The 23,747-nt window shown below is 37.5% G+C and overlaps 1 protein-coding gene across 4 annotated transcripts in view; it reads right to left on the reverse strand.

Annotated features, from left to right (window-relative positions):
* Positions 1-645: 645 nt before the first annotated feature.
* Positions 646-23,747, reverse strand: part of Cdk13 (cyclin dependent kinase 13) — a 108,368-nt gene continuing 85,266 nt past the window's right edge. For 2 of the 4 annotated variants that reach the window (XM_042694972.1, XM_042694971.1), the window contains 5 exons: positions 15,331-15,447; positions 14,046-14,177; positions 7,854-8,059; positions 4,455-4,724; positions 646-3,603 (listed from right to left, as the gene is read on the reverse strand). In XM_042694972.1, the coding sequence (XP_042550906.1) occupies positions 2,714-3,603; positions 4,455-4,724; positions 7,854-8,059; positions 14,046-14,177; positions 15,331-15,447 (1,615 nt within the window). In that variant the 3' untranslated portion in view covers positions 646-2,713. Of the gene's footprint in view, positions 3,604-4,454; positions 4,905-7,853; positions 8,060-14,045; positions 14,178-15,330; positions 15,448-23,747 lie in introns of all 4 variants that reach the window. The other 2 variants (XM_042694970.1, XM_042694969.1) reach the window with 1 other exon arrangement.

Below are 23,747 nucleotides of genomic sequence, written 5' to 3' on the forward strand. Positions count from 1 at the left end.
AAGATTACACTTGACTCCTGACTTATTCTTTTCTTTTTTTTTTTTTTGGTCATTCATGGGGCTTGAACTCTGGGCCTGGGCGCTGTCCCTCAGCTCTTCAGCTCAAGGCGAGCACTCTACCACTTGAGCTACAGCGCCACTTCCGGTTTTCTGGTGGTTTATTGGAGATAGGAGTCTCACGGTCTCTCCTGCCCGGGCTGGCTTTGAACCACATCCTCAGATCTCAGCCTCCTGAGTTGCTAGGATTACAGGTGTGAGCCACCAGCGCCCGGCTCTGACTTATTCTTAATTGGTATTAATTAGTAATTATTAATCCAATTCATGAAGGTGTCAAAATGTTATGGTGGACAACATTTAAGATTTTTTTTACTACTATATTTCATTGACTACAGGACATTTTCATGTAACATCACCTTCAAATCTAGTACTATCTTACATGGTATCTTATCATTGTATTGTGGTTTCACTGGTAATATTTTTTTCTTCAAAGTGGTATGTAAGATGTTGCTAGGTCTCACAAGCAATGTTGTCTTAGAAGCCAGAGTCAAGTTTTCCATTTCAAGCAAACAATTTCCCTGTCTTCCCAGCCATTCTCCCAATACATATGTAACTCAATTTTTAATTAGAAAAACTATCCAAACACAGTTCAATTTTATATAAAATATTTAATTTTTAAAACACAGGCTATTCATGTCACATAAATATCTTCAATTCTAGGTTAGCTGCTATGGTCAGCAGAATTATCCAAGTGTGACTATTAAGAATAATTTAGATACTGTCACTTATAGGAAAGTCTAAAGGTCTAAGACTCACCATATTAGGATTCAGAGACTTGAATACTGTAGCTATTTTGCTAATTTCCAAATATTTCCTCACTTCCTGTAATGTAGTTTTATTATAAGTTGTTAGTACTCAATATTCAAATAAAAGCAAAATATTTTTTCTCTCCCAACAAAAAAATTCCATCAAAAAATAAAATGCTTAGTTGACATCAACTCATTTTATAGTAGTAAAATGGTAAATTATCCTCATTAAAATATTCTCGTGGTTCACAAGTCAGATACATAGCACAGAGTTAACTGGCTTTAGAACTGGACCTTTCAATCTCATAAGCTATTCCCATTTGAGATTCCAACCAAAAAGTCACCAGCACAGTTAAAATAAATGGCTAATTGGCACAACTTTTAATTTCCCAGAGTCTATGTTTCCATTTAGTGATGATGGAAATTCTGGTTATTTTCCTTTGGTTCCTTTCCAGAATTATTACTCTGTGTGAATGAGTATGCACATGTGCACATGTGTATACAAAACATCTGTAAGACTTGACAACATTACAGTTTAAGTAAGGGTAATTCCATATTCTTTGTTACTTTTAGTAGAATAAAAACATGTTTAAAATGACCTAATGTTCTATATCTGGCAGAAGTCATGAATTTCATAGACATGAGAAGGAAGATAAGGTTTTCTCTCACAACTTTGTTTCAATAAATTCAATGTCAACAATGTTTCTAGTTAACAATTTTTTTCTTAAAATGGTAATTGCTTAACTTAAAATCTGTTTGCCACCCCTCTTCCCACTAACTTTAATACATTTATGCAAATTGTTACTAATTCTTGCTTCTAAACTTCTGCCCTCCAAGTGAAAAAGAGGTCAATCAATATGGGAGCCAGGAAGAAAACAGTACTGTCAACTACTCATTCAGCTATTTACTTTCAACCACTGAAATGACAAAAGTTGTGGGACTTCTCAGAAGTAACAAAAAGGTACTGACTTCTATCTACTCCCTTCTTGGCTCTCACTCCCCTATGGAGAGAAGGTGGTAGTCAAAGTTAACACAACCAAAGGATGGGCAAAAGGGGCAAAGTGTGGTAGGCAGAGGGAATGGCTTAATCAAACAATCAGGCAGATCCTAGGAACTGAAGAATTTCCTGCCTCTTCAATACAATGCATTGATTCCCTTTAAAAGACAAATGGGTGTAAAAGTTAACTACTTTTTCAGACCTTAAGCTTACCTGTTAAGGCACTTACTTAACCCTCCCCATCCCACCCTTATTTTTCATAGAAAACCCACTATTTCATCTGAATGCATTTTGCTAGGCTATGGTTATCTGCAAAACAAAACAAAAATAACATTGACCATTTTTTTATATAAAACTTGCATCAAGAGAAAGGTTGTGTTTTATTTTCTGAAATGAGCACAAAGTACACCTTTCACAATAACACTGAAAGCAGGTGCAAAGACTTGACAGTGACCTTTGACTAAAGGTAGCTTTGTAAAAAGAAAAATACCAAATAAATCAGTGCCCTTTCTGATTGTTGTAAAACTGGAGGGGAGCGAGGAGGGATTGTTTTTACATAAAAGTTGGTCCAAACTTACAAAAAAAAGCACAAATGTGCATAGTTCAGAAGATCTGCAAGAGGGCCATAAAAAGCTTATGTCCCTAAGATTAGCATCCACTTAAAACTGCAAGAATACAAAATAAAATTTAACTAGAATTTGTGAAGATGTACAATCAATAGATCTAATTTTAAGAACAGCATGAATTTAAGCAAGGTTTTTTTGTTTTTTTCACTATTGTATGCAAGACCCTTTCCACATAAAAATAAAGCTGTTGTTGAATTAATATTATTCAAGTCTCTTGGATTGCTGCCTTAAACTGCAGCTAGAAAAGTCTTTCCAGATAAAAATGATGTGCCTGAGGAAAAACATACTCAGTATGGTAGCCCTCTGCCTCGACCTCTGCCAGCTGATGTGCTAATATGCCCCCTGTATCCTTGTGAATAGCCAGGTCCTTGGGCAGGAGAAGTCCAGGTCTGTCCATGCATGAGGCTGGGGCCACCTGGATTTTCCTGTAAATTACCACCATAGTTGTAGTTGTGCATCTTTGCTGGCAGAGGATGAGTACTCTCAGGCCCTGTGGAGGGGTCACTGCTGTTTGCCAGGACTGCAATAGGACCGTGGTTATATTCAAATCTATGGTCTTTGTCTCCACTAAACAACATGGGGCCAGCATTGAGGTAAATGTCTCCATATCCAGCTACTGAGCTGGGAAATGACTCAGAAAAGGCAGAAGGTTGAGGAGGAGGAGGTGGTGGGGGAGGAGGAGGAGGTGGGGGAGGAGGACCACCAGAATGAGATGAAGCAGTACTGTAGTTATCCAAGGTCTGAATATCTGAGTTTCCAATGAAGCTGCGTCGTTCTAGCGGGGGAGCAGAACTACTTCCGAGACCATCACTGCTCACATAAGGAGCAGAAGAAAAAGATGATGATCCAAAGTTGTCTTTATAGTCTGAAGTAGGCACGTAAGTGTCCCCTGCAGGGTAATCCATACTGCCTTCTCTCTTGGGGTCATCCTGGGGTTGGTGCTGGGTCAGCAGCTGTAGAAGGGCTGCTTTCACTCCGGCATGAGGGTCAGTTAATGAAGAACTAGTTGTAGGTACATGCTGGTTTTCTGTCCGATAATCCAGATCCTCCTCAGTTACTGGTGGTGGTTCAGGTGGCTCAGGAGGTCGTTGATCAGGAGGCAGAATCCGGGGCCGGTCTGGTTCTGGTGTTAACTCCAATATCCTCCTGTCTTGGTGTTGGATAAGATCATCTTGCCCTAAGTGAAACGAAGCAAAATGGGAGTCAAAGGCACAACAGGAAACTAAACATTCAAAATAGTTCCTGTTTCCAATGTGTGGTCTTAAAGATGATTAAGCAAAATATATGCCATCTCTGGCAAACCATTAGATGAAAAGGAAGAAAGTTCCGAAGTGCTAATGTTGCCTGTCACTATGTATAGGGTAAGTATTAACATGAACTGTAATCAGCTTTTCAAAAGTACTTTATATATTCCTATTTATTGCTTGAGGAACAAAAGTTACTATATACATAAAGTTTATTCTCTAGTCAAGCATCCTTTAGTAGTTACAATTAAAAGTTATTTACTACCAGGACCAGTATGGCTCAGGCCTGTAATTCCAGCGACTCAGGAGGCTGAGATCTGAGGATCACAGTTCAAAGCTAGACCCATCGTGAAAGTCTGAGGCACTCTTTATCTCCAATTAATCAACAAAAAGCCAGAAATGGAGCTGTGGCTCAAGTGGTAGAGTGCTAGTCTTGATCTAAAAAACTCAAGGATGGGCTGAGAAGGTAGCTCAGTAGTAGAGTGACTTGAGCTAAAGAGCTGAAGGACAGCCAGTGCCCAGGGCCAGAGTTAAGGACCCACAACCAAAAAAAAAAGTTGTTCAGGTGCTGAGTTCAAGCACCAGACCCACCACCATCCCCCCCCCCCCCAAAAAAAAAAGATTTACTATAGGTTTGTTAGAAAAATCTACAGTATTCAGAAGGAACTGTATCACTTATGGACAATTTGTTATAGAATCCATCCCTTAGAGTAAACATCACCATTGATCTGACAATTGTCAGCATAAGTGCAACATGTTTGTAGTCTAGTGAGCCCACACTCACCTGATGCTGGCGTACTAGGTTCTGGAGGTGGCCTGAGTTGTAATGACACTTCATGTCCCGCTCCATTTTCCCTCTCTTCTAATAGCACATCTTTCTGTTTCGACTGTTGAGCCTTTATTAATTGAGTCAACAGAACTGCAAATGCACTCTGCACAGCCGCCTGGGCAGCATCTGCCTCCACTTTAGGTTGGACGGTCTGAGAAGGCTGAATTCCTCCCAAAGGTTTCGAAGACTCCTGCTGTGGTGTTGATGGATCTGTCTGTTTATCACCTGTTGCCAAAATTCCAGCAGGAAGGTTTATTTTATTTAGCTGCTGCTGAGTCTCAGAGTTTACCTTAATGTTCAACACTTGGACAAAATCAGCCATATTAATACTTGTTTTAGACTGTAGTAGGTTAAGTAGAATTGCCAATTCACTGTGGTTTAACGGCTGTCCAGGGCCTGTTATTACTAAAGACAAAATTTGTATTAATTAGAACTGCCATAACTCATAGCTCATCCCATCCCCAAAATGGTCCCATGCACCATATTAAAATGTACATTTGGGGGAGAACGTTTCAGAAAAACTGTGAAGGGCACCTCAGTCTACTTCACTAACATGGCATTCAGAATGTACTTGCAACATAAGTCAAGATAAAAAGAGAATTGCAGTTCGCTGGGTTTTTTGTTTTGTTTTGTTTTTTTGGTCAGCCATGGGGCTTGAACTCTGGGCCTGGTGCTGGGTGCTTCAGCTCTTCAACTCAAGGCCAGCACTCTACCACTTGAGCCACAGTGCCACTCCAGTTTTCTGGTGGTTAATTGGAGACAAGTCTCACAGACTTTCCTGCCAGGGCTGGCTTTGAACCATAATCCTCAGATCTTAGTTTCCTGAGTAGCTAGGATTATAGGCCTGACCTTATAAGGTAAGGAATAAAAGGAACTGAGTAACTCACCCAAAGTCACAGTAGCAGGGATTTCATGAGAACTGATTGCAGAAACTGTGCATTTAGCCACTATACCATTTATTATGCTTAATAAAATTTATTATGTGAGAACCTAATCTTCACTTTGCATTAAATGGAAATTAGGTTTTACAGACTAAAATAAAACATGTTTCAATTCAAATTACTTTTTATAAATATCAGGCTGCTAACAGAAATATGCTTATTATTCGGATACATGACAGCATTAATTCACTTACCCAAAAACCAAATTCAACTGCTTTTCTTTTCCAATATTCAGTTTTAGCTTTGGCATGGTTAACACAGATTCACACCTAACAGCTAGGCTCAAATGCATATACCACTATATATTGTCAAGTGTTAAGACAGTATCAACAGCAATTCCCATAACCACCAATGAAAGACTAATGGAAAAGAGTAATGAGTAATACCATTTTTTTCATGTTGTATCTTTTCACATTCTTTCAGACTTTTTCTATTATTGCTTAATATTACCTTTAGATTAATGCAAACATATTTTTCCAAGTTCCTCTTATAATTCACAAGGATTTATAAAGAATAATGTCTGCTTGCCACACTCAAGAAGTCATTTTACTCATTATTTCTATATTAGCTGAAAGTTTCCATGTGAGCCGAGGGAAACATTCTGAACTAAAATGACTTTTAAGAATGGGCAGTTTTCTTATTCAAGATACACTGTGATGATGGGGGTGGAGGGACGCACGGGAAATGGAGTAGAGAAGCAAGTACCATATTTCAAAAGACAAATCCTCACTTCTTAATAGTAACAGCTGTTTTGGGGGGGTAGGGAAAATCTCCATCATTTATTGGAGTTGTGAAATAGGAGCTAAACAATGACAGAATGCCAGTACGGTTTCTGGAATTGTTGTTTGGTGCCAGTGCTGAAGCTTGAATTCATCTCCCATTCTGGCTTTTTGATAGTTAACTGGAGATAAGAGTATCTCAGATCTGTCAGCCTGGCATGACTTGGAACTGCAGTCCTCAAATCTCCACCTCCTGAGTAGCCAGGATTACAGGGATGAGCTGCCCAGTACTTGGCAGCAATTTGTTTTTATCAGCTAAAATAGAGTAACTACCACTTTATATTCCACTAGGTTTGCCCCATCCTCCTTTAACAGCAGATGGTATGAAGAAAATTTACTATTCTCTTTTGCCTTTCTCAAAATTTTAATGTGGTGAGGTAATAATATTAAACATGATACAGATCAGCCTTCACTGTAAAAACAAATGTGTTCTCTAAAGTATTTTCATGTAAAAGGAAAATTCACTCTCTGAACAACCAAAATAACCACTGCTTTTGAGTTTTAAAATCTGAGGAACTTTAGTACATAGTCTAACCAAGGTCAAGGATAAGCTTGTAGATTACAGGAACAAGTATTAATGATAATCTTCTTCATCTTGTCTCAGCTAATCACTCTGTGTTTATGCTCAATCCATCAAATGCTCAATCTGATTCATACATCTGTTTGAGTCAAAACTAATGAATCAAGACATAACTCTCAGTAAGTGCTAATCTATTTTTCCATATGTAATAAACTACTACCTTCACACAGAAAGATACTTACAACTCATTTTTATCGTTATCTGTCATGATACAAGACTCAATTTGAAGATGGATGTTCCTCAATTATTTGGCAAAATGGATTTTTTAAAAGTGCTAGTTAACTGAGATGATTTTAAGAGTACTTCTCATGAAGTTTGAGTCACAGAAAGAAACCTAAGTTTTCTTGATTTCAGATAACTTCATAAAAGTATACTTTATTATCATGTTTTCTTTTTAGCATAGTATCTGATACAAATGTTTGAAGACCCATGATATATCAGGAGAAATACCTATAACTAAGCAACCCATGGGCATTATAAATGTTATTAAATAGCACCAAGATGATTCTTGGCTGTCTTTCATATATTCTTCTTCCTACTCAAGCATTTACAGACATGAGTGTGTGCGTTGAGAGGTAGTTAAAGATACACTGACTTGCCAGGTGCTAAATGGTTCATGCCTGCAGTCCTAGCTACTGAAGAGACTGAGATCTGAGAATCATGGTTTGGAAAAAGTCCATGAGACTCTTATTTCCAAATAACCACCAGGAAATCAGAAGTGACACTGTGGCTCAAAGTGGTACAGCACTAGTCTTGAGCAAAAAGACTCAGGGACAGTGCCAAAAAACCAGATACATTGACTTCTGCACTAGAGACAAAGGAAAAAAAGAAATCTGACCAATCACCAATCATAATTAGTTTCGTTCTGCCTTAGAAATGATCTTCCCTGAGAGTGCTTCACACTGCTATGCCAGGAGCAGTGAAGCTTCTGGACGACCTCAAATTCAGTCACTAGACCTTCCCTTTTCCCTTTTATCTTCCAGCCATAAGCAGAGTAACACCATCAACATTAAGTAGGGAGCGAAGAGAACCAAGCCATGGACACATTACTGACCAGGTGCTACACTTGAGTTGCCCTGAGATTTCAATTGTGTAGGTGGCAGCACACCCTGGGGTGTGTTAGTTCTGCTGTCATCCAAGCCCAGAGATAATTCCTTCCTAGGGGCTTTAATTGTGGAAACATCATCAGTCATGCCCATCTGCTTCTGCCTTCTTCGCTTTTTACTCCATAACTCATGACAATCTTGCCATAAAGGAAGACTGAAAAAAATACAAGGACATAAAATTGTGGGATGTACATTGTTATTTACTATTAGATATATAACAAAGCAGTTCTTAACAAAAAAGCTATTATGTCACACCAAAGCCATTCTCCCAAAATCTAGACTTCCTACAGAGATTTGTTAAACACCAATTAAAATTATCCCAGATGCTCCATCTCCTTCATGGTTTTACCTTTACACTTTATAGATGGACTACTTCTTTTGGCTTCTGAGAAATCAATAAAAAGTCACATATCAAAATTATGAATTGAGAACATATATTCAGAAAATTGGCTACCATTATACATGGCGCAACCTTTTCAAGGCAATTTTTATCACAGTACATAATACAATGAACAGGACAGAAAGGAAGAGGCAGAACATGCCATTTGCCAGATACAGAAACCAGATACAGGATTAAAAAAAAAAAAAAAAAAAAAAGAACTAAGGCAAGAACATAAACATTTGTGAAAAACTTTCCGATGGAAGCTGTATACTTTTTGTAGTAACCCCTTTCTTGCTTCTATAACCAAATTAGTACAGTAATTCTATAAATGCATTCCAGGCATAGAAAACTCCATTACTCATTATGAGGGTCTCAACAGCTGGGACTACCAAAGTTTCCACAATTCCAAAACAAGTGTACCTTCATGCAATTTCATAGAACCTTTGCTTAAAGAAAAACACTTCTATAAATATTTGATTATAAATGTTTTTTTACCATACTAAAAAAAAATTCTGAGGAAACTTACTGTTAATTGTATCTATTTTATAGATGAGAAAACTGAGGCTTGGAAAGGTTAATAAACTTGCCCAGAATATGTACAGATTTCTTTAAGCAACTCTATCTACTCATGTGTGCCTTCAGTCCTCAACGTGCCTCTTTACCTCAAGGGGTACGAGAAGACTTTCCAAGGGAATCCCTGAGGTTGTTTTAAGGGAACTGCCTTATCAACATCTCCTCTTTTCTAAGGTTGAGCTCTGAAAAGGGCCTGCACATTCAAGAAAGTTCTTCTTTCATACCTCCTCTTGCACAACTACTTCATCTCATGTTATGAAAGCATATGCGGCAGTATGATTGAATCTTAGCAATATAGTAAAAGTATTAGTAAAAACGGTCATTTCCAAAAGATTAAAAACAGCATGATACCCTTCTATAAAATTAAAAGCAATGGAAAAATTTTATCTTTTTATGAGTACATACAGACAACAACAAAAAGGTATATACAAGGGAAAAAACAGGAATGATGGTTACCTCAGAAGAAGGCAAGGGTATACATGGGTGGAAGAGGTTATGGTATGATTAAAGTAGGTTATTTTCAAGGTGCTAGCTTCTGTTTGGTAGGTTCATGGCTGCTTAATAACATTATTTAAAGTAACTAAAATAAATTAAAAAAAAGAGCCATGCATGGACCAAAGATGAGTGACACAAGGATTATGATTAAACCAAGTCTATGCACCTGAGGTCTGAAAACAAAACAAAGGCATACCTCTCAGCCATCTTACTATGGTGCATTGCCTCAGCGTGTAAAAACCTCCTGGAGTAACAAACAAAGGGACAATTTGAAATATTGATACTGGGAAATTTTAAGGTATCACAAACCCTCCAAAGACTTTCCTTTCTGGGTATGTGTATTAAATAGTGTAGGCCTTTGTCTCAGGATACTCTGAATTAAATTAAGACTGTAGCACTGCCAAATGACGTAAATGAAGTGATTTTGGCCTCATGAGAAAAGAGCAAAGAAATCAATAAAAAGGGCTATTTCCTCCCACAATTTAAAGGTAAGTGACTCATTATGAAATACCTTAGTACTTATCTTTACAAAAGGTAAACATAACCCTCCAGGTATATAGAACAGTGTAGATGAGTGATGCTGATGCTCAGAAGACACTCCAGGTTTCCTCAAAGTGACCCAACTCTTGAGCTTCCTTGAAGGCTCAAGTGCTGGCTCAGCCATTATCTGCTGTCTCGTTAGGTAAGTCATGACCTCTACACCTCAGTGTCTTTATGCTCAAAAGTGAGACTAACAATAGTTTATACCTCGTGGGGGTTGAGCGAACAGATTTAACATCTGTAAGCATGGACAGTGCCTCTTACATACCTGGACATACTCATGTTTGAGATCATGCATTATCATTCAGATGACTTCAAGCTACTTTCATCAATTTGTATTATGAAAGTCATATTTCACCATATAAACTACTTATGGCTTTTTATGTTGCTGTCAGTCAATACTGTAGGGTAGCTGCCAGTTTAATTAGTTGTATTTTTTCCCTGAAATACATCAGCAAATTTTGACAGGGAATTGAAAAGGATCAACAGAGTTATTTCTAATTTATTTACTATTTTACTCCCATTTGATTATTGCTAAAAACATTGACTGAGTTTGATATACCTGATTTCCAAAAGAATATCACACCTTTCTTCAAAATTCTTACCTTTAATTTATATTTTAAGCTACTCTTACATTACAAAATGTAAGATGTTATATGTTTATGCAACTTTTAAGTATTGAATCAATGTTATAATCCCATAATAGATTACTTACAGAATGTTCCTGAAATGTTTATTATGTATATACATAAGTATTTATGGTTATGCGGCTTAAATTCATGTCCTCATGATCTCAGCTCACTTTTTTTTTTTTTTTGCTTTATTTTTCAGGTAAGGTCTTACTTGGGGCACTCTTAAGACTATAATCTCTCTAAACTCCACTTATTGTATAGTTGGGATTAGAGACTATACTCATATACTCAGCTTGCCTTTTCAGATGGGGGAAATGGGTCTAACTTATTTCTCAGGCTGGCCTAGAACTTTGATCCTCCTGATTGTCTGCGTCGCAAGTAGTTATGATTACAAGTGTGTGCTACCCAGGCTAGCAGCACATTTATTTTAAATAGAAAGATGTAACTATATATGTTAATGATAAAAATTAACTTATTTAGATGATTTATTGGGCAATAAAGCTTCTAAAAAATTATAAGTTTCAGAAGTTATTTAGCAAGTACTGTTAAAGCCAGGTGCCAGTGGTTAACACCTATAGTCCTAGCTGCTGAAGAAGGGTGAGATCTGAGGTTCAAAGCCAGCCCAGGCAGAAAAGTCCCCATGAGACTTTTATCTTCAATTAACCCCTCAAAAACTGGAAATAGAGTTGTGGCTCAAAGTGGCAGAATGCTAGCCTTGAGCAAAATAGCTCAGGGACAGTGCCCAGGCCCTGCATTCAAGCCCCATAACAGACAAAAAAAAACAAGTACTGTACTGCTAACACCACTGGTGGGTATAGGGGGAGGCTTCATGGTTTTCACTTTTAAGAGTATCATGAGTATTAATAGAGAATTTTAAGATTTGTTCCTTTGAGACCATGTCTCATGCAGCCAACACTGGCCTTGAATTCTCCCAAGACCTCCAGTCTCCTGAACACTGTCATTACAGGCATGTGTAAACTAAAAACTGACATTAAAATAAGTTTTGATAAAAGACTTGAGGGATCATACAGTAGAGTGCCTGCCTAGCAAACACAAAGCCATGAGTCAAATCCCAGTACCACTAAAAGGAAAACAAAAGACTTGAGGAACATAGGAAACACTGGAGCTTTGTTCTTGCTAGGGTGGAACTCTACCACTTGAGCCACATATCCAGCACTGCTTTTTGCTGGTTAATTTTGAAAGAAGACTTTTCTGTCTGGACTGGCTTCAAAACTTGATCCTACATGATCTCAGCCTCCTGAGTAGCTACAGGCATGTATAGGTGTGTACAACGGGCAACTAATCAAAAATCAAAAATAAATAAAAAAACACCAAGGCTTTCAGTACAAACTTCAGTTCAAACACAGTGAACTGATGCAATTCTATCATTTTCAAATGCTAACTTAAAAGGGTACACATTCTAGCTGGCAGCTGATGGCTCATGCCTATAATCCTACTTAGGAGACTGAGATCTGAGGATTGCAGTTCAAAGCCAGCCCAGGCAGGAAAAGTCCATGAGACTCTTATCTCCAATAAACCACCAAAAATGGAAGTGGCGCTGTGGCTCAAGTGGTAGAGAGCTCACCTTGAGCTGAAGAGTTGAGGGACAGTGCCCAGGCCCAGTGTTCAGGCCCCACGACCGACCAAAAAAAGGGTACACATTACTATGCAAACTACTAGGGGAAAAATACCTTGGGCCTATCACCTTCCTTAAATTACATTTCCAAATGAATTTACTAATTTTTAAAAACAAATATTCACTACTAATATAGTAAAAATATGGTACATTATCAGCAGAAAAAAAAGGTATTTAAGTCATATTTCCATTCATATAAGTACATTTATTTGAGTCAGGGGTTGGAGGCTCACACCTATAATCCTAGCTACTCAGGAACCTGAGATGTAAGAATCCCCATTTCAAAGTTGGCCAGGGCAAGAAAGTCTATGAGACTCTTATCTCCAATTAACCACCAGGAAACCACAAGTGGCATTGTGGTAGAGTACTAGCCTTAGAGCACTAGCAAAATAGTTCAAGGAAAGTATCCAGGCCCTGAGTTCAAGTCCCACAACTGACAAACAAAAAATTAAAAATAAATACATTTACTTTAACGTAACTATATTCTACATTAGAATTAGAAAACCTGTAGGAATAATGTAAGTTCAAGGGGAAGAAAAATTAAGTGTTTACATTTTTTTTCTTTTTTCTTTTTTTTTCTGGTTATAGGGTTTGAACTCTGGGCCTAGGCACTGTTCCTCAGCTCTTCAGCTCAAGGCTAAGGCCCTACCACTTAGCACCACTTACAGCTTTTTTCTGCGAACGTGGTGCTGAGGAATCAAACCCAGGGCCTCAAGCATGCGAGGCAAGTGCTCTACCACTAAGCCAACTTCCCAGCCCCTGTTTTACATTTTCTAAATGACTTCAGTTGGACACTGAAAAGGTATAATGTATGTTCAACTTGACTTATAGAACTGCTCTACTTTAAAATATCACCATTTAAAGTTCACCGAAAATCTACTTTCCAACTACTTAAACCCTAGTTTGAAAAGTTTAGACAACTAAATATGCTCATTGTTTTACCACATGGGACATGATAGTGTATTCTGTGATGGAATGAGGAGCAAATGTCATTATGCAGGCAACACTGTTGCACTGAAAACTGCTAACCTAATTCTGATCATAGTTTTCACCTATCTACAAAATAGTTATCTTAAAATCTTAAAATGTAAATGCCAGGGCTGGGATTTAACTTAGTAGTGGAGGACTTGCTTAGCTTGTGCATGACCTTCACCTCAGCTCCATCCCCAACAACAAGAAAGAAAAAGGAAAGAGAAGAGTCAACATTATAAAAGCAGTCCCTAAAAAGTGGTTAAAGACAGAAGAGAAATGACAACTAAAGACAATATGTAAACTGAATTTCTCAAATTTCAAAATAAGTCTGCAGAAATTATCGAACTAATGGAATAATTCCACATACACGTCTGACACTAAAGTTATTTTTGATATGGATTTTATTTTATGTGAAATGTCAGAAAATATTTCCAAAATTTCATTTTTACATTAAACTGACTAGTTTGAGGGCTGGTCTACTCTTTACTATATTTGTATTCTTGGGCAAGTTTTTTAACCTCCTTGAGCCTGCTTCTTCCTCTGTGAAATGGCGATGATAGTAATACCTACCTTGGAGGAATTCTTTTTCATAAAAAAATGTTTAGCTTAGCACTCAAAATTTCAGTAAAACAGTGACTGATAGAAAAATCAGCAGTAGATTCTTAAGGATTGAAATAGATTAAAATCTTGAGGCCAATTAATCCTCCCTTAGCTAGTCCTGTGTTAGCTGAACATTAAGCACACATCTGCATTCTGAGTGTAACATATCTGTGGATTTCTATTTTACCTATACCTTTTGGGTTCATTTAATTAAACAAGGCATAGAATATTTTCAGATAACCATACATAGATTTTATTAACTCTCCAGATTCTACCTCTGTAGAATCAAATCAAATGAAAGATCACTTACTCGGGCGGAGGCATTTTTGAAGGTTCCACATCTCGTAGGAACTCACACTGAAGAGCCTGCTCAGCGGTGCAACGCTTACTAGGATCCAAGGCGAGCATGTAATCAAATAAGTCTAGTGCAGCTGCAGGAATACTAGCATGAGAGGATTATAAAAGTCACATGTATTCTTCAAACACAAGTTGGATGATTCTTTGGACTTGATTTTAAAGTAAATTTCTTTGCTATTTGAGACAGGGTTATACTATACAGCTCAAGCTGTATTCTAATCTACAATTCTCCTGCCTCTGCTTCCCAAGTGCTAGACTTAAAGAGTCATGTGCCACCATGCCTCTTACTTTTAATTAATTTTTTTTATTACTTTTTTTTTGGTGGGGAGGGGAGACTTGAACTCAAGGTCTTGAGCTCTCAACTGGTCTTTCTGCTCAAGGCTGGCACTCTATCCACTTGAGCCAAATCTCCACTTCTGGTTTTTTGATGGTGTATTAAAGATAAGAATCTCACACACTTTCCTGCCTGAGCTGGTTTTAAATTGGGATCCCCAGATCTCAGTCTCCTAAGTAGATAAGATTACCTGCATGAGGCATTAGCACCCAGCAAAAAAATTAAATTTTAAATACTAACATTTTATATGTTTTCTGTGTTTACTCAAATATCAAATTTTCCTTTGATGAAATATTTCATTATGTTTACATAGTTTTTAGCTATTTGGCATGACAGCACATATTTACTGTATAGACAATTGGTTATCAATTAAAAACTGAAAAGTATAATGTCCTAAACAAAATTAAGCCCTAAACATATACTTTGAAAGCTGTCTCAATAAATTTAAAAACAGTAATATTTAAAAGTTCTTCTTCAAGTTGGGCACTGGTAGCTCATACCTTTATCTTAGCTATTCAGGAGGCTGAGATCTGAGGATCACAGTTCGAGGCCAGCCCGGGCAGAAATAGCTATGAGACTCTTACTTCCAAATAACCACCAGGAAATCAGAAGTAACACTGTGGCTCAAAATGGCAGAGCACTAGTCTTGAGCAAAAAGACTCAGGGACAAATTACTCAAAAAAAGCTGGAAGTAGCATTGTGGCTTAAGTGGTAGAGTGCCTGCTTTGAGCAAAAGCAGCTCAGGGACAGTGCCCAGGCCTAGAGTTCAAGCCCCATGGATCAGCAAAAAAATAGAAAAAAGTTCTTCAAGGTAAACACACAATCCCTGATTCCATGAATTCATAATAACTTTTTTTAAAAAAATCAATGCAATATAGATGTTTAAGCATCATCCCCTTCTTACAAAACAAATTCTTCTCTTAACTTTCGACGATACTGCTTCTTTGGTTTCATGGTGTTGAAATACGGTAGTTTGATCACATCAGGCCACACTGCAGGACATGGACTCCCACATATACGGCTAAATAATACACAAAAAAGAACAGTATCACTAAACACTACATAGAAATAATACATATGACTATTATACAAAACAGCAACTCATTTTAAAATTTTATTTATTTATTTTGTCAATCGTGAGGGCCTAAACTCTGGACCTGGGCACTGTCCCTCAGGCTCTTCAGCTCAAGGCTAGCACTTGAGCACCACAGACCCACCTCCAGCTTTTTCTGCTTATGTGGTGCTGGAGGAATCGAACCCAGGACCTCATGCATGCAAGGCAAGCACTCTAACACTGAGCCAACTTCCCAGACCTTTAAACGTATTTTTAAATATACAAATGTTGAAGCCTTGATATAAGTCTAAGAGGTCTAAAATATTTTGGCCATCCATTTAGAGCATATGTCTAACAATTCAAGCATTCCAGTTTTTAAAAGTTTTCCTAAGTAAAAATCTTAAAATATTGTGACATTTGAAGCATCTGGCTTATATCTTAAAACCAACACACACACAAAAAACATCATGCCAAGAAATTAAATTTTTTTACCCTCACTTTTCCCATGAATAGAAAGAGGGCTGGAGGCATGGCTAAAAAAAAGGAGAGCACTTGCCTACCAAATTCTAGGACATGAGTTCAAACCCTAGTGCCACCAAAAAACAAAAACAAGATTAAAACAATAATAGCAATAAATAACTAAATAGCAGACACCTGGTACTGGTGGTTAACATCTGTAATCCTAGCTACTCAGAAGTCTGAGATCTGAGGATCAAGGTTCAAAACCAGCCTACACAGCAGAGTTTGTGAGACTTCTTATCTCTGATTAACCACCATTCCCACCCCCCCCCCCCAAAAAAATAGGCAAAAGGGATCTGTGGCTCAAGAGGTAAAGCATGAACATGGTGTAAAAAAAAAACTCAGGGATAACATTCAGACCCTTACTTAGGTTCAAGCCCCAAATCTGGCATTTAAGAAGAAAAAAAAAAAAGTACCTGCTGAAAATGTATTATTCTAATAATCTTTATGAAGCAATCTCAAATTCAGAGCCAGATGCTGATAGCTATTTAGGAAGGTAAGACCAAACAGATCTCAGTTTGAAGGTAGCCTGTGAGACTCCGTATCTAGTTAACAGCCCCAAAAAATTCAGGCTTATGGTAGAGCTCCAGTGGTATAGAGTGTTAGCTGTGAACAAGCAAGCCACTCAAACTGAGCAGGAATGAAGCTCTTAAGATCAACCCCAGTACTACCCCCCCCCCCAAAAAAAGGTGGGAGAAAAAAGGAAGTAAAAAGGAAGTATAAAAAAAGAAAAAAGCATTTACTACCAGGAGGAGAAGATCTGGTGTAGTTATTTGAACTGCAGACTGAAGTGGTTACCTTTTATATGAACCACCACTTTTACCTAATGAAACAAACTACTGATTGTTACAGTTTTACTTATCTATCAAGTCCTTTCTCATATATGAACCAAGACAGCTTTTCATTTCAAGGAACCTGACAGTATTATAAATTAGAAAATTCTACTTCCAAAGGAAAATTATAATGCTGAAAAACATAATGAGCTTGATATGATGATAATACTTCTCACAAGTTTAGAGATGATAACAAATATACAATGTTGTATTTGGAAGATCTGCTCAATTCAGTGGCTATTTAAATATTCCCTCCACCAAAAAAAAAAAAAAAAATGCATGTTACAAAGTCATCACAATTAGAAGATTCAGCCTTCCAGGATGGCTTAAACCTGTAATCCTATCAACTCAGGAGGCTGAGACCCGAAGACCTCAGTTCAAATTCAACCCGGGCATAAAAGTGCATAAGACTCTTATCTCGGGGCTGGGAAGGTGGCTCAGTGGTAGAACGCTTGCCTTGCATGGCTGAGCCCCTGGGTTCGATTCCTCAGCACCACATAAGCAAAAAAGAAAAAAGCCAGAAGTGGCGCTGTGGCTCAAGTGGTAGAGCGCTAGCCTTAAGCTGAAGAGCCGAGGGACAGTGCCCAGGCCCAGAGTTCAGATCCCACGACCACACCCAAAAAAAAAAAAAAAGAGAGAGACTCTTATCTCTACTACTGAAAAGACCAAGTGGAGCTACAGCTCAAGTGGCAGAGCTCTAGCCTTGAGTAAAAAATGCTCAGAGACAGTGCCCAGGCGCGCGCGCTCACACACACACATGTTCATGTGTTCATGTAGTACAAGAGAAACCAATGGGCTTCAATATGGTGTAGTAGAAAACATTTCTTCAGGTAAGTTTGGATTACATATTATAACCTGTAAAAGACTATTGCTTACCTGCTTTTTGTGTAGTTTCAAAATACATAAAATTATCTAAAAATACTGAGAAACACCTCACAGATAGGATCCAAGTGCAACTTCTATTAAACCAGACATCAGATTTGTAAACATGCATGCATTCAAATCATCAATTTGGTGGAGGGGGGTGGGGGGGGATATTGTTTTTAAATTAAAATATTATGTTATCATGTGTTTATGTAAATTCAGGTATTTTTAATTTCTTATAGGGTGATTATCAAATGACAGTCAACCTAAAAAGCACCTGAAGATGGGAGCCAGTGCCTCACACCTGTAAATGTAGCCATTCAGGAGATTGAGATCTGAGGATCTCTGAAGCCTGACCAGGTAGGAAAGTCTGTGAGACTCTTATCTCTAATTATGCACTAAAAAAACAGAAGTGGCACTGTGGGATCAAGGAGTAGAGTACAAGCCATAGCAATAAAGCTCAGGGATAGCACCCAGGCCCTTAATTCAAAGCCTCAAGACCCGCACAATGTGCAAGGGGGAACAAACTTGAGCTCTTCAATAATTTTCAACTATGTAAGGAATGCTAAAATTAAAAAGATTAAGCACACTAGTCTACAGAAAACTTACATTACAAAGATTGAGTATACTAGTCTACAGAATGCTTTAACACTTTAATCTACTAGCTTGAGAATACAGGAATCTTTTTTAATATAAGAAGTTTCTTTTCCTATATTCTCCACCAACTAAAGTCAATCCTTTAAGAGTTAAAGACCTTTACTAGGCCTGAGGCTTTGTATGTGTGTGGGGAAGGAGAGAGGGGTGTCAGAGATAACTTTCAATTCTAATCTACTTTTATTTTCGTCCATAATTAAGCTTTGTTACTTCATAAGCATGTATTCTGTAGGATATAAAGGCTCTTTAGCTGCTACAAGACTGAATTAAAAGTGTGACTTCTGTGTAACGTATATTCCATGGCTCACAGAAAACATTTGTGCTCTCATTCATCCCATTTTGTCCCTGTTTTCTATACTCTTCCCATCATTTTTAACCCATACTATTTCTATAACAAAGCTTTTGATAATCTGCCTGTGATAAAAGCAAATTACAAATAAAATAGCACAATCACTGCTGTGTGAAATTCTCTAAGATTCTGATTAGTACTTACATTGTCAGTTTTACATATATTCATATAATGCTGATCCTTTAGATGAGTGGAACAAATTTATCATTACTAAAAATAAGATCAATACACAAGAAGTATTGTCTAGGAAACTTTTACTTCACATATTATTTAAATTTTACAACCCTAGCCATGTTTTGTTTTGGCACTACTGTGTTTTGAACTCAGGGGATCGCACTTGCTAGGCAAGTGCTCTACCAGTTGAGCCATGTACCACCCCCATCCCACCCTATGTTTTTGCCTTTTTAAGTTTTCAGACAGGACTCAAACGTTTTTCTTCCAGACTGGCTTTGATCTGCATCCCTATGCCTCTTGAGTAGTAAAATTTACACATGTACCACCATACTGGCTTACAAAATGTAATGAGATCTTACTAATTTTGCCTAGTCTATTCTCAAATCTCCATCGTCCTTTCTGAGTACATACAAGGCAAGGAGTATCATATTTAGTCCTGTTTTAATTGTGAAGAAATGAATTTGAAGTATTATAGAACTTATCCTAAGTCACCAGAGTTTAAAGTAGTTGAGCTGGCATTTGAACTCTGTAGGAATCTACAACCCATTCCTCTTTTTTTTTTTTTAACTTAAATGGATTAGAGCTAAATTAATACAGCTTGACCAATTCAGAATCTCCCAACCCATCATGTTCTTTCTGTAAACTATACAGTATACTACTAAGTGGATGGACTTAAACATATCCACAGAATACAGGGTCTTTACTATGCTGTTTTTAACTTCATTCATATCTACTCAAGTGTTTTGGGGGACACCTTCCCTGACCTTACACATACTACTCCTCAACTCTCAAAACCTGATAATTCATTATGTGTTTTGTCTGTACCCTTTCCCAAACAGAAATCAGAAATAAAAATAATGGATTTTTGGGGGCTGGGAAGATGGCTCAGTGGTAGAACGCTTGCCTTGCATGCCTGAGGCCCTGGGTTCAATTCCTCAGCACCACATAAGCAAAAAGAAAAAAGCCGGAAGTGGCACTGTGGCTCAAGTGGTAGAGCACTAGCTGAAGAGCTGAGGGACAGCACCCAGGCCCAGAGTTCAGGCCCTACGACTGGGCCCCCCCAAAAAAAAAAATGGATTTTTTGATCACTCTGCCTTGATCTCCACTGTTATCCTCAGTGCCTAGAAAGTAGTACAAAATCAATGATCAATACTGTGCATCCTTCCACTTGATTTACCAATGTTCAATGTTATACTCTTATGAGTCATAACTTATTTATTCCTAGTTTTCTCTTGAAATTCTATTGATTCATCTACATACTGTGCCAAAGTGGATTTAGTTACTATAATCAGGACTATTTTTTTTCCTCCAGTTTTGGGGTATGAACTCAGGGCCTGGGCACTGTCCCTGAGCTTTTTCGATCAAAGCTACTAACACTCTATCACTTTGAGCCACAGTGCCATTTCTAGTTTTCTGGTGGTTAACTGGAGGTAAATAAGAGTTTCATGGACTTTTCCTGCTCAGGCTGGCTTCAAACAGAGATCCTCAGAGCTCAGCCTCCTGAGTAGCTAGGATTATTGGCATGAGAGACTGGCTCAAGACAAATTTTTCTTCTGCTCTTAACACCCATTCCCTTCCCCAGATATTTTCATGCTGAATGTCCCAAACAAACATAAAATCAATTCCCCAGTTTCAAATACATCTTTGGAAATTGTGAGAGTGTGCTAGTATGGGATAAACCACTAGCTTAAAAAAAAATTAGCCAGGTGCTAATGGCTCACACTTGTGAGAATCCTAGCTACTGAGGAGGCTGAGATCTAAAGATCATGGTGAAAAGCTAGCCTGGGCAGGAAAGTCTATGAGACTCTTATCTCCAATTAACCACCAGACAATTGGAAGTGGTCCTGTGTCTCAAAGAGGTAGAACAGTAGCCTTGAACAAAAGAAGTCAGGGTCAACTTCCCAGGCCCCAAGTTCAAGTCCTACTACTGACAAAGACCAAAAAAAAAAAAAAAAATCAGTGGCCTCCTAGCCAAAAACATCTGGCTTTCAACTCTTTTTCAAATCACTCTAAAATTTTAACTGTGCTATTACAGTTTTTATATTTCTGGAATAAAATCAGCAGTGGCTTTATTAAAGGCACCTTTCTCTCCACTGCATTAGTGGCTCTCACCTATAATCCTAACTACTCAGGAGACTACTGAGCTCTGAGTATCTCAGTTCAAAGTCAGCCTGGGCAGGAAACTCCAGGAGACTCTGATCTCCAATTAAGCACCAAAAAAGCTGTAAGTGGAGCTATGGCTCCAGTGGTAGAATGCTATCCTTGAGCAATGAAGCTCAGGGATAGCAATCAGACCCTAAGTTCAAGCCCCAGGACTGTACCAAAAAAGTTGTTGCTCTTAGTATAGATGTATTCTAACATATCTCCTGTTATTTCACCAAACCTTTTATTTTGGAGTGTTTTAAGTCATTCTCTGGCATGTTCTATGTACATATATATTCAATGTTACTACATTGAAATATGCTAGTCCTGTCTTCGCCTTCCTACTCTAAGTACCTTTTATTGATTCACCTTCCTGACTCTACCAAGTAAACAGTCAATACTTACAACCTTAGGCACAATACTAGAAAACAACCTTTCCTTGGTTCTCTTTATATTCTAACATTTCACAATTAAATACTATTCTGGCTGCCTACTTGTAATGCAAACTTTTATCACACTGAAGAGGTTCACTTTATACTTTCAACATTAAGAGTTTACATTCCACTGGGAGACAAAGGCTCACTCCTGTAAATCCTAGCTACTCAAGAGGCTAAGATCTGAGGATCATGATTTGAAGACAGTAGGGCAGGAAAGTCAATGAGACTCTTATCTCCAAATAACCAGCAAAAAACCGCAAGTGGCTCTGTGAAAAAGCTCAGGGACAGCACCCAAGGCCTGAGTTCAAGCTCCACAATAAAAAAAAAAGAAAGAAAGAAAGTTTACATTCCTAGCAAATGCCTGTTCAGCACTTCTACTGAAATGATTATATATAATAACTGATTTCCTAAAACCTCCTTGTATTCTTGGACTCTTATCCCAAGCTAAATATTGTACTATTTCCCTTAGAAATTATGTCATAATATACAAAATTTTTACACTGTCTTTGTCATACTCACTGTAAGAAGTTTTATTCCCTAAATAGTACAAAGTAATACTTGACTCACATCTCCACTTTGCCACTGGCTAGTTGGATGACCCTGCATAAATTCTTCACCTCTGTAAGATTTGGTTTTTCTTAAGTATAAAGAGAAGACATTAGGTTGTTATGAAGTTTAACCTAGGAGTTTAAGGTGAAACTCTTAGAACAAAGCTTGCTTTGTATATAAGCTCCATGTCTGATAGAGAGGCTCTAATATGCAACAGTATAAGGGCCAATTACAGCTTAAGAGAAAAATGGACCACACAGAATAGAAAAAAATAAATACACACACATAATTTAAGTACTTTATTTTAAGGGAAATTTTATAAATGTACATTCTCTAATCTTCTGACATGTGGCTTTGTCTTGAACAGAAGAGTCACTGAGTGGAATTCTGCATTAGTGGTTTTGCATAAGCCATACCCATAAGACAGTATCAAAGTCTTTTGGTTTCAGTTCTTTCAATAAAGTCAGAAATTAAAAACATTTTCTATGCAATCAGTATACTAAATTCCTCTAGGTTTTTGTTTTCCTTTCTTCTTATACATTATTTACTCACCCTTAATTATACAGCAACATTTTAAGATTTTTGCAAAGAACTGCATCTAAATCAAGTTGGGAAAAAACTGGAAAGTATCTACCTCTTTTAAAGGTCATCAAACTCTTAATCTAATAGAATAGATATGTCTTATCAGCTAGCCTTTACTTACAGAGGAACTGGAGAACATTAATTAAAGTCTATTCAACTCAAATTTGGATAAGCTTCATTCTAACTGCATTGTTATGAAATAGTTGAAAGAATGTTACAGTTATTGATTTCTGCACAATTTGTAAGAATTTATCTGAAAATGTTGACACCCTATTCTTTGAATGATGGTTTAGCACTATATGCTTGGGTTTTCCAACTGTTCTAGGGTCAATTTAGGGGAATCGTGATCTCACAAATTTTACTTTCTTTATAGCTGAGGTTTATTTCTATCTAATTTTCATTTTTTTTTTAATTTTCAAATGATGGTAGGTCACAATTTTATTTATCTGTCCAATGCTTCTTGATCAGTCACCCTTCCAGTATTATTTTGTTTCTTTATAGTCCTTTCACATTAAACTACTATATTTATATTTATACTGTTCATGTAAGTAAACCAAAGACTAAAACTTGGATATGTTCTGAGACCTACACCATTAGTTGACTCTGTTGGTATAATTATCATAGAATTCATTTATACAAAGCTAGATGGCACAGCCTAGATGTTATCAGCTAATGTGGACTCTATGTAACCAAGAGGTAGTACACAGATATAATAAAGTTTCCCATGAAACACAGTATACTGCCTTACAGTTAACTTTGTTCTAGTAAGTACAAGTAATACACAGTAAAATAATAAAAAGTATTTAAACCAGCCAAGTAGCTATTATTCTCAAGTATTATGTACTTACCTAATTGTATGTATATGTGTCTGGCATCACAGTAGGCTCATTTGGGAACACTACAAACATGAATACTCTTTGCACTATAGCATACCTATGATGTCATCACGAGATGACAGAAATGCTTTAGCTCCAATATAATCTTATGATCCATCATCAAAAATGTGGAGCACAGATGACTGAAATGTCATTACTATATTTAAAACTAAGCACAGGTTTAACCCATGAACTAACAGAACTTATCTATTACTCCTTTCTTTTTTCTCTTTTTTGGTGCCAGTCCTGTGGCTTAAACTCAGGACCTGCACACTATCTGAGGTTTTTG

Source organism: Dipodomys spectabilis, unplaced genomic scaffold (assembly GCF_019054845.1).
Source record: "Dipodomys spectabilis isolate Male_0828 unplaced genomic scaffold, ASM1905484v1 ptg000178l, whole genome shotgun sequence".
NCBI lineage: Eukaryota > Metazoa > Chordata > Mammalia > Rodentia > Heteromyidae > Dipodomys > Dipodomys spectabilis.